The 15455-nt window shown below is 45.2% G+C and overlaps 2 protein-coding genes across 3 annotated transcripts; one reads left to right on the forward strand and one right to left on the reverse strand.

Moving 5' to 3' along the window:
- Positions 1-602: 602 nt before the first annotated feature.
- On the forward strand, positions 603-5384 carry LOC113026252 (lisH domain-containing protein C1711.05-like). Of its 2 annotated transcripts, XM_026174806.1 has the most exons (4): positions 604-1577; positions 1963-2043; positions 2331-2561; positions 3171-5384. In XM_026174806.1, exons 1-4 carry the CDS (start codon positions 1385-1387, stop codon positions 4121-4123), a joined length of 1458 nt encoding a protein of 485 aa, XP_026030591.1. In that variant the 5' UTR covers positions 604-1384; the 3' UTR covers positions 4124-5384. The 2 variants fall into 2 exon arrangements, with proteins under 2 accessions (XP_026030592.1, XP_026030591.1); XM_026174807.1 differs by lacking the exon at positions 1963-2043 and having other exon boundaries at positions 603-1577.
- Positions 5385-7705: 2321 nt separating this feature from the next.
- On the reverse strand, positions 7706-14723 carry LOC113026251 (uncharacterized). Its single transcript, XM_026174804.1, has 2 exons — positions 8615-14723; positions 7706-7809 (listed from the first exon to the last, which is right to left on the reverse strand). Exons 1-2 carry the CDS (start codon positions 14203-14205, stop codon positions 7794-7796), a joined length of 5607 nt encoding a protein of 1868 aa, XP_026030589.1. The 5' UTR covers positions 14206-14723; the 3' UTR covers positions 7706-7793.
- Between the last annotated feature and the right edge of the window lie 732 nt (positions 14724-15455).

Genomic DNA, 15455 nt, shown 5'->3' on the forward strand with positions numbered 1-15455 from the left:
CTTGGGAAAAGCAAATAGCAGCAATCAGAAATTGGATCAAGACTTAGCTGTTTATGTTTTGGAACAGCAGCTCAAACTAATTTAAAAAGACTGAATTGAGGCTGAAGCCCCAGTTTTATGCTTTGGGGCCCTGCATACACCTCCACCTTTATTGGTAGAAATTAGATAAACACCACCAGGAATAAGCAATAAGGGAAAAACAGCAATGTGATACACAATCAAACGTAGGAGACATCAACCACAACATCCAACAACATAGTATTATTAGAAAATGCCAAAGTTGGTTGTAGCCCTTCAAATTCAGTGGGCAGTGATTTTGACATGGATTCTTTCCACACCAGAAAACGATCTCAGTACATTAGAAAACACAGGAGCAAATTCTAATTCTGTGTCCATGGTGGAGGAAAAGTTAAGAAGGAGCTGGGTATCTCACCTACAGATTTATACAAAGTGGCCCATGATGAAGTGGCAAATCAGACTTTGCCTGACATCCCAGACCTCGACATCACAAAGCTCAGCTGAAGTAGTTTCTGTTAATAGTACTTAGCTAAAGTGGGTGCAGGAGGTCAGGTTAAGAAGAGTGATGATTTCAGCTCAGTTTTGATGAGACTTAAAGAAAAACTACCTGTCGCTTGATCAGATGTAAAGGTGAAGCTCCTGGTTCTATCGTACAGGCTTGAAAAAGCCAGAGAATCAGTAGAACTGGCATGGAAGGGATTGGTATTGACCTCAGATTAGACACAGGGACTTCAGAGTGTAGAAAGCGTAACAGCTCTGCAGCAGAAGCAATGGGAAAATGAAAAGGGTGTGATTACATTTCATTGCAAAAGACTATCAAGATACAGAAACACCATCTGCTCCATGTAACAATGAGTGCTTTGAATCATCGGTTGGCATTGATGAGAAAGCATCCTGAAAGAAAATGGACATGTGAAAGACAGAAACTATCTGCATTGATCATCAGAGTGGACATTACAGACTACTCCTTTAGATCAGTATTCAATTTGGATCATTGTGGACCCATAAAAATCAATATTTAGGTTTTTTGCATAGTACCAGACATATGTCAGGATTTGATCATCTTGTAATTCTACGAATGGCCTGATGGGGGCAGCTCTAGGCTTTGGATTCGTTAGACTACCGGAAATCCAACAGAAGAAGAAAGAGCTGCTGGAGTAATATGGCGCCCGGCACCTACTAAACGTTGTTGCCCCGCTCTTTTTACTCGGAAGTTGATTTATCATACAGCAAAAAGTCACCGTCAGTGTTTCTTTGCGTGTTCAGTCTTTCTCAGTGAGTCTTTCTCTCCAGAAAAAAAAAACGCTTTTAGCTCGTTTTTTATTTTAACTTTGTCTCAAACGACACCGTCGCCTATAGCACGGAAATGTCCGAAGTGGAAGTAATAAAGCTGCTGGTGAATCAGCGGCTGACTGCAGTGGCTGAAGAGATAGTGGGACTGTTTGAGAAAACCTTTGCAGAGTACCGAGACAATGTGGCTCGCTTGGTGGAGGAAACAGAGCGACAGCGCAGGCTGCTGGAATCCGTAAAAACCCCGGGAGCTCCCTCACCACACACAGGTCTGTGCAGCGTGTCCTCGGTTTGCTCCCGTTGCTTGATTGTAATTCAGTTGCTATAGTTGAGTCTTAACGGGTAAAAGGAAATCAAGTATCAGACGTCGCTGAGATTGTGTAAGTTGTATCAGAATAAAGACATCATCACAAGAGCACTTTAACAAAAATTACAAGAAAGTCTGACTGCTTGGGAGCGAAATCTAAAGAAATGAGGGGCGGCTCAAGGCCTTTGCACTGTAATAGCATGCTTTCACTTTTGCGCTATGTTTAAAGTGATGCTTAAATGTTATTGGGTCAGATCTAACCATAACACTAGAGCATGCATTTTATAGGAAGGTCACATGCAGAAAAGTGCTGTCCAAATATTTGCTTGTATCTGTGTTTCTTGCAGAATCCTTGGTGGGGGAAACAGAGCGACAGCACAGGCTGCTGGAATCTGTAAACACCCCGGGAGCTCCCTCACCACACACAGGTCTGTGCAGCGTTTCCTCTCTGTTTTCTCCCGTTGCTTGATTGTAATTCAGTTGCTATAGTTGAGTCTTAACGGGTAAAAGGAAATCAAGTATCAGACGTCGCTGAGATTGTGTAAGTTGTATCAGAATAAAGACATCCTCACAAGAGCACTTTAACAAAAATTACAAGAAAGTCTGACTGCTTGGGAGCAAAATCTAACCATAACACGAGAGCATGCATTTTATAGGAAGGTCACATGCAGAAAAGTGCTGTCCAAATATTTGTTTGTATCTGCGTTTCTTGCAGAATCCCAGCCGGCGTTGGAAATAGACACAGCACCGAAACAACAAACTTTGGGAGTGAGCTTGAACCATGAGCACATAGGTGCTCGCTACATCAAAGAGGAACAGGAAGAAATGTGGAGTAGCCATGAGGGAGAGCAACTTCAAGGAGTGGAGACGTTCTCTTTTGGCTTTATCCCTTTAAAGACTGAGAGCCGAGAGGAGTCGGAGGTCAGCTCTCCATACCTTGTGAAATGTAAGTTTAATTTGTTAATAAAATGTAACAGCAGGAGAAGAGTAATTAGCTCATTTGTCTGATCTGCACTACAAAGCAGCTATACCTTCATCCCCATCCTTAAAACCTTCCCCCTCACAGAGAGAATTATAACCTTTTTCCTGCTTAGCTGTCACCTATAGATTTACATCCCTGATAAGCAGGAGTCTCACTATGTGTTTAACGTCTCCCATGAACTTAAACGGCCCCCAGTATGTCTGTGTGTAGGTGTGATAGAGCAAAAGGCCCACTCGGGAAGCTAACCTTAGTGACAATGTGATACTACTGTTACTAAAGTGATTGGTTAAAATACGAGATCAATACATCGAATAAAGAAATTTGTTACACTTACATGTTTCAGATCATCTAAAAAATGTAAATGTTAGACAATGATGACACAAGTAAACACAAAATGCAGTTTCTAAATGAAGGTGCTTATTACAAAAAATCCAAACATGGCCCTGTATAAAAAAGTGACCCCCCCCCCCCCCCACACACACACACACACACACACACACATAGAGGTGATATATTATTATTATAATTGGTGATGTATTATCTACCAAACTAAAACTTTTAATTTCTGTCCAGTGTTACGTGGAGACTATCAGCCGCAGCAGAAGTGTAATGAAGAGGTTCCGTCTCAGGAGCACGAGTGGAGACCTGCTCTGAAAGAGGAGCCTGAATGCTCACAAACTGAAGTTGAACAGGAGGAACTCAGGAGAAGCCAGAGAGAGACACGTATAGGACTGGGAGAGAATTCAGTCACAGAGTTGCCATTCATTGCTGTAAAGAGGGAGGCTGATGAAGAGGAAGCTTTGTCGGCTCAGCTTCACAACAACGCAGAGTCTTCAGACTGCCAGTCCACTGAACATATGCAAGTAGAGAGTGATGGTGACGACAGTGGAGGAGCAGAACCACTGACCGAAGCAGCTAGTGACAAGACTTCCGACTCTTCAGACAGTGAGACTGAAGACAGCGATGATGACTGGAAAAGAATAAATACAAAGCAGTCCCATTTTAAAGTAATGATAGGTAATAGAGTTGCTAACTCACAACCTGTCCAGACATTAGATCCAACTTCAGTTAGTGATGAGAAGACTTCTGATTCATCTGAAACTGAGACTGAGGACAGTGATAATGATTTGATGGATAGCGATAAATCTAAGAAAGGTTCAACTAGTGTTACATTTAAACATGCTCTTGTTGCAAGTTCTTCAAAAATGCATACTGAGAAGAAATCTAACTGTAGGCAGCAACTGAATAATCACACAGGTACACAAACAGCACAGATTTCTATCCAGGGTTCACAACTTGTTCTTCACAAAGCAAACTCAGGTATGAGAACCAGTTCTACAGAACGACTTTTAAGCGACTCCAAGAAACGTGAAGAAAGTGCATCTCCGAAGGCACAGAACACCAAGGACAAATGCTTCACATGTTCAAGTTGTAATAAAAGTTTCCAAAGGAAAACACACCTGATTCAACATATGAAAATGCATAAAGAGAATCCTAACATTAGTGGTGTAAACAAGCCAGTGTAGTATCCAGGAATGGCTTGTTTCATTTTGTCCTTTTGTTATCCAGGAACACTGTTAACCTTTTTCTTACTGTTAAGTGAATGGCATTCCAGCTAATGATAACCAACTATCTACAGAATTTTCAGAAATAAAATATTTTTTTATTTTTGTTTTTTAATGGACCCAAAGGTCAATAAAATGTAAAAAATGTTACAAAGACAAATGCAAAGCTACTGGTACTTTTTTTTGTAATCGCTGAGGCTGCAAAACCTGCCCATTCAATTGCTCATTAGGAAGTTCACTCTGTTTTTAAGCTCGTCTGCACAGAGGACCAATGAGCTTATTCCATGTTTTGTTCTTTTTTTCTTTTTTTTTTGTACATCTTCTGTCTAAATTAAATGTGTCAAAAGTTTGTGAGTGGTTTAAATAGAATAGACACAAGTCATTTTACTAGGTACTGCTGTTCAACTGCTTCCTAACATAAATGTTAGCCACGGCTTTCTTTACATTCTTTTAATGCTTGTTTGTTGAAAATGCTAGGGCACCGCTGAAGTTCAAACTGAGAATCAGAGTCGGGGGGGACTTTTCCAGGCAAAAATGCCTGTGACGTCAGAGAACAATGGCCAGTTTTAATTTGATTGGAAAGTAACAGAAAATCAAACACTTCGAATAAAGGTATGGAGAAGAGCATATCTGGATGCACTACACATCCAACCTTGAAGCAGATGGGCTACAGCTGCAAAAGACCACAACACCTACCACTCCTATCAACCAGAAACGAGAAACCGTGGCTACAGGATTTTAAAAAGCGGACAATAGAAGTTTGGAAAACATTGCCTGGTCTGATGGATCTCAATATCTGCAAGGTGTATGTAATAAAGCGTCAAGAGTATTTGCCCATTAGATAGATAGATGGTAGCTCTTTTACAGGATGGTATCACTTTGCTGAAATGGTTTGGGTCCACTTGTCATTTGACACATTAACATTACTATAGTTTTGTACTGACCTTTTTATTTTGTAGTGATAATCTTTATCCTATGCGAAAACATTATTCTCCAGACGACAGTGGTGTCTTTCCAGGTGATGATGCACCTCACGTGGTTTATGGAGTGTAGAAATATGGGTCATGTGCTATGGCTATTGGAATCACAGATGTAATTTCAGCTGAGCATATTGGAAGGATTTGAACTGAAATGTTAGACTACTACCCACAACTGTTGACTGTTTTCCCCTTTAATTTGTCACCACTTCATAGGAGACCTGATTGTAAATAAATGTGCCTATAAAGCACTTTGGGTCACTTTGGTGTCTTTTGATGTTGAAGGAAACTGTACTCACTGACACATTGACTTTCTTTACAATTTCTTTATAGGAAACACCTACATTTTTAAGTGTGTTACAAGATAAATATATATTCTTAGTGCTTATTTTGTGATTATATTGTTTTTTGTACTTTGTAAATGACCCTGTGCACGAGGAAATGCTAACTTCCTGGTTTGAGACCGGATGTGGGGTTGTACATTTCCGGTAGCTTTACTTTGCGGTCAATCGCTACTGCAAAGATATACCCCAAAATCATGTCCAAAACTTGAAAACGGAAAGATTGCGTTAAGTTACAAAGAGGAGAAGGTGGGAACACTCACCACTGTTGTGTCATAAAAAATCTAATGATCAATTTTGACGTTTAAAGAGTTTAGATCGATCAGTTGTTTACATCACTCAACACAAGCAGAACTGCATTACTGCAGCAGAAGACACATTTCACATTCAGAAGCACATCTCTGTATAGTGACTGGTCTTATGATCTAAACAGGCAAATGTTCAGCATTCAAACTACAGGTGAAGAATAGTCAAACCAGATGTTTCCCCCATTATGTCGAGATCAGCTAGTCAAGTACACACCTACACAGCATGTTAACAAACCGTGAAAAAAGCCACACAAAAAATGAATGATTGCTGGTAAGGATTTCTATACATTAGTATTTACGAAGGGTATGTTGTGACCTTCAAAATTACAGCGGTCCCTCGCTTTAACGCGGTTCATCTTTCACCTGCTGTTTCGCAGATTTTTTAGTGCAAGTTTGCATGCTTATTTTTACGTCACATTGTGTCCTGCGTCCTGATCGCTGCAGACGATCTCCTCCGTGACGTCTCTCCTGTACAGTACAGAATCGCTGCATCGATCGTTAGCAGTGTGACTCTGAAGTGCAGTACTGTATGTCCACGATGTCCACGAAACGTTTTGCACCATCAAAAAATAAAATTGGCTACTTGATTTCACCCATCGCTGGTTATTTTAGAACATAACACCCGCGATAAACGAGGGACAGCTGAGAAATATAACATTTGAATCCATTTTCTCTTTTTCTCTGAGGCGCAGGGAAAAATATCGACAAGTCGATGAATATCATTTACAGATATATTGGGTAAATGCCCAAGACATCTATAGAAATGTAAATCGCCGCTTGATTCATTCATTTGCTTAACTTGTTTTGGACTGTAAACCAGGCGCGAATAAGACACCGGAAACAAAGCTCCCCACAGGAGTTTCCGCACCGGAAGTAGCATATGCTAACGTGCACAGTTCTTTTGAATTCTTTTGGCGACAGAGAAAGACTGGACTCAGAGTGGTCAAGCTCAAAAAATGATCTTTATTTTTACATTTCCGGAAAATTGAGAACTGCAGACGAAGACGTACCCCAGTTCTGAAAGCCTTGCCAGGCAAAATACTAGGGGTGCAACGATACACAAAATTCACGGTTTGGTTCGGTTCCATACTTTGGTGTCACGGTTCGATATTTTTTCGATACAAAAAAATGTTGATACCTTTTTAATTTGTTATTTATTAAAATTATAAATATATATTTTAACTCAAAAGTACAGTTTTAAATTTAATGTTGCTGAAACTACAAAATAATAAAAAAAAAAATCTATCTGATTGGGAAAACACTCATCTTTGGAAAAGAGAGTTTATTACAGAGAAATGGCTCTTTCCAAAATAAAAGCTATACTATACGCTTCATCTGGGCTATATTCTCAGCAGCATATTAAACATATCAGGTCCCCATAAGGACAATCATGTGCTAACGGCTGTCTAAATGACTCTGGTAAAGTTTGTAGAGTGTGTGTTTGTTGTTTTTGTCTGCTTCCACTTGTCTTTGCACTAGGATGATGAAAAGAACGGAATTTAATAAATGTTATGATGGTCTGTCTCTCTTCTATTGTTAATTGCCTTTTTTCGACATCTTTGGACCAACACACTACTTTCTACAGTACAATACTGCTCACCTGTGTTCCAACACCACTTTTATGCAGACAGAGGGGGTTGCAAGTAATGAAGGAAAGTTGGAACACCTGTAGGAATTAATAGCAACAGCTTTCAAGACCTGATTAACCTCCATTGGTGCAGAACAGCTTTACATTGTTAACCCATTTTGTGCTCACTGAAAAAGGCCTTTTTGTATAAATCTGAAATGTACATTATTATTCAGTTTTGGGTAACCTTACCTTTTTTAAACCTCTGGCAGTTTGCCATTTACCTTTGTACCATTTCAAGCTATTCATTGGACTTGAATAACTTGAACTGCAATAAATACCTGTGTTAACCATTCCTCGCCGTCAGTCCCCTGACCGTGGTCGGGAGACACGAGGGGAGATGCTTCCTCCAGGGCCGAAGTTTGTCCTCCTTCGGGGTTAACTCCCTTCACTTTTGTGGAGTAGTGAGGCAGACAGAAATCAGCCGAGGCACCGGAGAGTACTGAAGAGATGAGGCTTTAATAACAGTACTGCACACTTTGGAAACACACTGCATAGCCTGTAGCCCGTTAGAACGCTGCTCCCGGTCGCCCTCTACCCATGACACACTCTCTCACTCTCTTTTTCCTCTTTCGCTCCCCGCGTTTCCTTCACGCGCATGCTCACACACACATTACATACACTCCTTACTGCACCCAGTCACACACAAGACAGCAATTCCTGCAACACTACCCCCACTCTGGATGGCAATTAAACAATAATTCCACTCCAGCATTGTAATGCATAAAACTGGTACACAATCCCCTTTACCACTTGGAGCCCACAGGAGATAAAAGTGTTAGCCATTACCGCATATAAGGTGAGGTATAGTATCAACGAGTGCACTTCAGTGACAAAGAGGTTGGCTCAAGTAAGGTGTACATACATGTGCAAAATAAAGCATTTCAAGTGCTGTTAAGTAGAAAAGAAATTACACAATTGTAACTATTACATGGCGACCGGGAATAACCAACTTATCCTAGCATCTAGGAAGGCACAAATACAAATGGATAAGTGCATGTAGATAACCCCGTTGGTCCTTCAGATACTTTTTAAAAAAAAATGTAAACACTGGAACAATGAAAAAAAATATAACTCTTTTAAACCATTGTAGCTAACAGTATAGGAGGCTGAAACGATTTAAACTTGAACCGAATCTTCAGTCCTACTTGGAACTGTCCATGGTAGGTAAACCAAGTTAAGTGATCCACACTCCATACCGGTCTGGAGCTCTGCGCCGACGAGTTGGTCGCTGAAACTGCTGGCCCGGGTGGTCTGGCTCACCCACCACACCCCCACCATTCTCATGGTCTACATGGGAAGGGGACAATGGGACAACCACAACCAGAGCGGGATCAGCTGCAACTGAGACAGAAGGCTGAGAGGAGCTGGGGCCATTGCCAGTTGCAGTAGAGAACAGACTGTGCAGACCCAGATCACGGTCTGCTGGGTCATCTTCTAAAGCTGGTGGTGGGACCTCTGTAGGGGACCACTGATGAGCCTGATCAAGGACCCAGGTATTGTCCAGTGGCTCGCGGCAGCGATAATGCTTTAGCTGGTCATGGTGGACAACTTTCACTTTAGACCTTGGGTTCTTCTGGATCCGATAAACTAGGTCATCCAATTGTCCCAGGACAAAGAATGGTCCTTCATACGATGGGAGGAACTTTCTGACCTTGTTCTTGACGTGACGTGTTCCTTTGATGAGATACCACACAGGATCTCCAGTCTTATACTGTGTGTGGCAACAGTTCTTGTCATATTGCCTTTTTGCGCGCTTGACTGACTCACCCAGGGCTTCCCTGGCGATGAGGTGGGCCAGCTCCAGCCGCTCACGCATTTGCTGCACATACTCTGGAACTGAGGGTTGGTTGCCTGGATCAGGAGGTAGACCTGCGACAAGGTCCACTGGCTCACTCAGTTCTCGGCCAAACATCATGAAGTTCGGGGTGAAACCTGTAGCACTGTGTTTGGTCGCCCTGTAGGCCATAACAGCGTACGGGATCATCAGGTCCCAGTCCCAATGACAACGCTCTGCTGTGGAGGCCAGGATCTTCTGGAGAGTGGCATTGAAACGTTCAACCTGGCCATCTGACTGGGGTCGGAATGGCGTTGTATGAGTCTTATCTATGCCAAACAAACTGCACACCCCTTGGAACACATCAGATTCAAAATTGCGTCCCTGATCACTGTGTAGTGCTTGAGGTATCCCGTAGCGGCACACCCACTCAGACGCAACGACCTCGGCAACGGTTGCAGCCCGTTCATCTGGGATAGGAAAGGCTTCAGTCCACTTTGTAAAGTAGTCTTGTATCACAAGCACATATCGGTTTCTGCGCTCTGTCTCATTCAGTGGTCCCATAATGTCCAGCGCAACGCGCTCCATTGGGGCTCCTACCCGGACAGTTCCCATCGGAGCTTGCGGTGTCTTCTGGGGTCGGGCCCTGGATGCACAGCTGGTACAAGTACGGCACCAAAGAGCGACGTCTTCCCTCATGTGATACCAATAGAATCGGGTTCGTAGTCTGGCCACAGTCCTCTCGACACCAAAATGTCCACCCACTGGCCCTTCGTGCATCTGGCCCATCACTTCTGGTTGTAGCTTACGTGGCAGTACGATTTGGGGATAGAACTGGGTCTCGTCAAGGCAGTAGAAGCGACGGACCAGAACTCCATCTCTGAAGTAGAGCCGTTTCCATTGAGCCCAGTATGTCTTAGTTGCTGGGCTGCATGGTGAAACAATAGTCCATGGGGGGCGCTCACTGCTGGCCTCCATCCAGGCGCGTATGGGTGCAATGTCTGCATCAGCGTCCTGGGCTTGGCTCAGCTCCCCCATGGTCCAACCATGAAACAGAGAAGCAGTATCAAGGGTTTTAGCCACATATACTTTCTCAGTCAGCTTTACAGTGTGTGTATTAGTGGACATGTTCTGGTGTGATATGTCTGTTCTAGTGTGAATTGTCTGTTCTGAGATGTCTGTGTTGATAGGAGTGTTTTGACATAAAATGTCTGACTTTGTAAGAGCAGTTTGGTCTAAAGTCTTTGTTTCTGGTGTGGTGGTGTTATGACTTACCCCCACTAGACACACCGCTGTAGTAGCCGGTTGTCCCTCCACCCTCACCGGACTCAGCAACAGGGAGCTGGTGTCAGAGTCCAACTCGCATTGAACTGCCTGATGACTGGTCCCCCCGAGATGCTTGGGGGGGTCCTGCACTCTGCATGGACAAGACTGGCGACAGGGTCTTCTGGAGAGGCTATCAGCATTGGTGTGCACTCGACCTGGACGGTGGATGATCTCAAAGTTGTACTCGGCAAGCTTCTCGAGCCATCGAGCTAATTGTCCCTCTGGCTCTTTCATTTTTGTTAGCCACCGTAGACTGCTGTGGTCTGTGCGCACTTTGAAAGGCCGTCCAAGGAGATACTGGCGAAAGTGGGACGTGAAATCCACGACGGCTAGTAGTTCACGTCGTGTGGTGCAGTAGTTTTGTTCAGTTCTTGATAGCTTACGACTGCCATATGCCAGCACACGTTCCACGCCCTGTTGCATCTGTGACAGCACCGCGCCGATGCCAGTGTCGCTGGCATCAGTGTCTAGTGTCATTTCTCCATGGTCAAGTGGATAGCCAAGAACAGGGGCAGAGGTGAGTCGACACTTCAGCTTGTCGAAAGCTGCTTGGTGCTCAGCATGCCACTGAAAATGTGCATTCTTCTTGGTCAGGTTGTGCAGGGGTTCGGCTATAGAGGCAAAATCTTTCACAAACCGGCGGTAATATGAGGCCAGGCCGATGAAGCGTCTGACCTCCTGGATGGACGTAGGTGTGGGCCACATCTGAACCTTTTGAACTTTGCTGGGGTCGGTAGCCACACCATGCTCGGATACCACATGGCCAAGATAAGCAACTTCGCGGCGAAAGAGGCAGCATTTGGCAGGTTTCAGTTTCAAGTTAGCTTGTTGAAGTCTATAGAATACCTGGCCAAGCCGTTGCAGCATCCCCGACACGTCCTTAGCCAGCACGATGATGTCGTCCAAGTAGACCAGGCAGGTCTCCCACTGCATGCCAGCCAGGACGCGGTCCATCAGCCGCTGGAACGTTGCCGGGGCATTGCATAGTCCAAATGGCATGACGTTCCACTCAAAGAGGCCTGTCCTAGTGCAGAAAGCGGCGGCCCTGCGTGCTCTAGGCGTCAGCTCAACCTGCCAGTAGCCAGATGCGAGGTCTAATGTGCTGAACCATCTGGCAGTTGAGAGTGTGTCCAGCGTGTCCTGGATGCGGGGCAGCGGGTAGGCGTCTGTTATGGTGCGGTCGTTGAGAGCCCTGTAGTCAATGCAGAGACGGTATGTCCCATCTTTCTTACGCACCATAACGATGGGCGAGGCCCAGCTGCTGCAGCTGCGTTGGGCGAGACCGCTCTGTAGACTGTCGTAGATCTGCTGATCAGCATTTTGCTGCTTTTCCCCTGCCATTCTTCGTGGATTTTGTTTGACTGGGGCACCAGGACGGGTTATGATGTCATGCTGCACAAGGCTGGTTCGGCCCAGGTCAGCAGGCCCTGTAGAAAACACATGTCCATAAGTGCAAAGCAAGCGTTTCAGTTGGAGCTGTTCATAGTCATTGAGGTCTGTGGAGCTCTGGGCATAGAGCTCCTGCAGGTGCAGAGGAACCACAGGAGGGCTGGTCAGAGAGTCTGCAGCTGGGGAGACCATGGAGGGTTCCATGGCCTCAGCTGGCTGGAGGAGCCCGGCAATGGATCCCGCCTTAATTGTTACTGCTTTATTGCCAAGGTTAAAAAGGCGAAGCGGGACAGCTTTAGAAGGCTGTGCGTTGACTAGGACTCTGGCGATAAGTACTTTGTGCTTCTCAACAAAACCTTTGGTGGGACTAAGCATCATGTCACCTCGAGCTGCTGCACCAGGATGCACGTTGCCTTTCACCATATACTCTTGCCCCGGTTCCACCACCACAGTTCTAGCTATTCTCACTGCGTGTGACTTTGTACTGGCTTCGGTTTGGTAGTAGAGCACCTCTTCACCGAAAAGGATGATGCGGCGTTTGCCAAAATCAAGACGTGCTTCAGCTTGAGTGAGGAAGGGATGCCCAAGCAGCACCTCATTTCCTGCTATATCTGCCACCAAGAAATCAACATCCACCTGTCGATTGTTGATATTGACAGGTATCTGGGCTTCACCTAGCACCGGCACGTCCCCAGGTCCCACACCAAGCAAGGTCTCAACAACTGAGGGCTGTAGTGGTGGTCTCACGTCTGGGTGGATGGAGTTGTAGTAGGGCAGCGGCAGCACGCTCCTCCGGGCTCCACTGTCCAAAACAGCACATACCTCCACTTCGTAGAGGCGCATGGGGATACTCATTTCTTGGCTTTGGCACTTAAGGTGGAGCACAGTGGGTTTTGGGCTGTCCCAAGGGCTACTGTTCAATGTTAAGGCCTTGGTGGTTTTGTGAGGGGAAGGGCACTGCTTTTGGACATGGCCCCAACCTTGACAGTTATGGCAGCGAACCCCACTCCTTTTAAAATTTCTGTGATTGTTCGGTGTTGTCGAGGGTGTGTGTGGGACAAAACGATTCGGTGAGGGGCTAGCTGCAGGTGCATGCTCAGCAACAGTCTCATCTCTGTCTTTTTCTCTGACGACGGCAGCTCGGGGCCGGCGTTCAGCTGCGTTACGGGCTCCTTGCTGCATGGCACTGGTTACATAAGATGCAGCCCTTTTAGTGGTTTCGTGTCTGTGGGCTATTTCGTATGCGCAGGCAAGTGTGGCTGGGTGCCTCTCTAGCAACTTCTGTACTATTTCTGCATCACCCAGCCCATTGGTGAAAACTTCAACAGCTATAGAGTCTTGTTCAATCTCTGCTCTATTACCATATGCAACAGCCACTTTCCCATAAATGTCATCTCTGAAAACATGCAGGGCCTCACCAGGTTTACGCACTCGCTGCCTCAGTTCTACAGCAACAGCAGCTGCATGGTCAGAAGAAGGGCCATATGCAGTTTCCAGTTCGTCCACCAGGCGGCGGTAATCCCATTTGGATGAGCGGGGATTTCTGTGGATAATGGCCCCTGCTGCTCCAACTAGGCAGAATTTAAGCTGAGTTGTCATTGTTTTTTCTGACCAATAGTTGGCTTCAGCGCAGCTCTCAAACCTGTGCAGAAATTCCTTCCACGGTGTGGTGCCGTCATATTGGCCCGGACGTAGGGTGGGGACTCTCTCTCTAGTGTCACCGTCCTCTTCACTGTCAGATAGGGGCTGACGGGGCACACAGCGGGTCTTGCCTGGTTTCGAGCGGGGTTTATGCTGTGCAGTGATTTCCCCATAGCTAATGGCTTCATTAAGGCTACTGGAAGGCATACATTGCATGGGTGTATTTAACATTGCGTTAAACTGAGCCGGTGTGCTGTGTACAAAACTGTCCATGTGAGCGGAGGAAAATGGGTTTGAGTCTGGATAGTGGATTTTCATTTGGGGAGTAGGAGCTGGATAATAGTTCATGCTGCTGCCTGTGTTTCTCTCACGGCCGTAGCTGCGGCATTCAGCATCAACGAAGGGATTCGTGCGGGAAAACTGCGGCCGGGCAGGACCATCGGGCGGCGCGAATACACACTCTCCATTAGCGTGTGTGTTAGCACAACTTTCGGCACACAGGAATGGGTTCATATGTTCACATTTAGTCACAGCTCTGTCTCTGTTAGCTTCCCTAATGCTCGCGGCACCCTCGGAGACACTGGTCAGCGATATGAACGGGTTGGAGTAATTGGTCTCAAGTCCGTACTTTTCACGAGAATGGCGAGCAGCGGCCATCGCGAGTTAGCTTAGCTGCGGGCTAATACACTTGTAATTACAGTCACTCGGCTTTATCGTTAGCCGCTTTAGCCTGTCGGTTTTTCTCTGTGCTCACCACTTCTTTAACAACGTGAGAGGGTCCCTTCGTGGTCGCCAGTGTTAACCATTCCTCGCCGTCAGTCCCCTGACCGTGGTCGGGAGACACGAGGGGAGATGCTTCCTCCAGGGCCGAAGTTTGTCCTCCTTCGGGGTTAACTCCCTTCACTTTTGTGGAGTAGTGAGGCAGACAGAAATCAGCCGAGGCACCGGAGAGTACTGAAGAGATGAGGCTTTAATAACAGTACTGCACACTTTGGAAACACACTGCATAGCCTGTAGCCCGTTAGAACGCTGCTCCCGGTCGCCCTCTACCCATGACACACTCTCTCACTCTCTTTTTCCTCTTTCGCTCCCCGCGTTTCCTTCACGCGCATGCTCACACACACATTACATACACTCCTTACTGCACCCAGTCACACACAAGACAGCAATTCCTGCAACACCTGCATAAATTTGGGTATTCTAAAACTTTTGACCTGTAGTGTAAATCAGCGGTCCCCAACCTTTTTTGCGCCACGGACCGGTTTATGCCCGACAATATTTTCACGGACCGGCCTTTAAGTCGCGGATAAATACAACAAAATAAAACTAGTACCGGTACCGAAAAAAAGAAGATTTATTCATAACACACGTGAAAAGACCCAGGAAAACTGAGTTAACGATAAAAACGATAAAAAAAAATAACGCTGAAAACCGATAAAAACCCTGAAAACCATACATTTCACGCCTGAGCCCGAGGCCCGGGGGTTGGGGACCGCTGGTGTAAATGATCAGTATTAAGCAATTAAGCATAATTAACCACCAGCAAACTCACATATGTATTATAATTTTGTGTTCAACCATTAATACGCTTAATACCATTTCTCTTATTCAGGATCATGTTTAATAACTGGTTGGTGACACATGTCTTATCTTTTCACTGCAGACACTAATCAAAATTCACACATTAGAACACTTGATCTCATTACTCACAATTATTTCTCATTTAACATACCAAAAGACTTAGACTTTGATTTATATCGTTGATTAAGAATAAAGATGATATTCTATGAGTAAAAACATGCCCCAAAATCTGCCAGTAGTGCTCGGTATCATTCTTAACAGATGAGGCTGGATGTTAAGAATTTTTACCTCTTCTCAGATATGATGACAGAGGAAAGCCAGGGGGG

The sequence above is a fragment of the Astatotilapia calliptera genome, chromosome 7, assembly GCF_900246225.1.
Source record: "Astatotilapia calliptera chromosome 7, fAstCal1.2, whole genome shotgun sequence".
Taxonomy (NCBI): domain Eukaryota; kingdom Metazoa; phylum Chordata; class Actinopteri; order Cichliformes; family Cichlidae; genus Astatotilapia; species Astatotilapia calliptera.

Coding starts and splice junctions, on each gene's coding strand:
- LOC113026252 (XM_026174806.1), top strand. CDS start 1,385: ATGTCCGAAGTGGAAGTAATAAAGCTGCTGGTGAATCAGCGGCTGACT. Junction 1,578..1,962: donor AGCTCCCTCACCACACACAG/GTCTGTGCAGCG, acceptor TGTTTCTTGCAG/AATCCTTGGTGGGGGAAACA. Junction 2,044..2,330: donor AGCTCCCTCACCACACACAG/GTCTGTGCAGCG, acceptor CGTTTCTTGCAG/AATCCCAGCCGGCGTTGGAA.
- LOC113026251 (XM_026174804.1), bottom strand. CDS start 14,205: ATGGCCGCTGCTCGCCATTCTCGTGAAAAGTACGGACTTGAGACCAAT.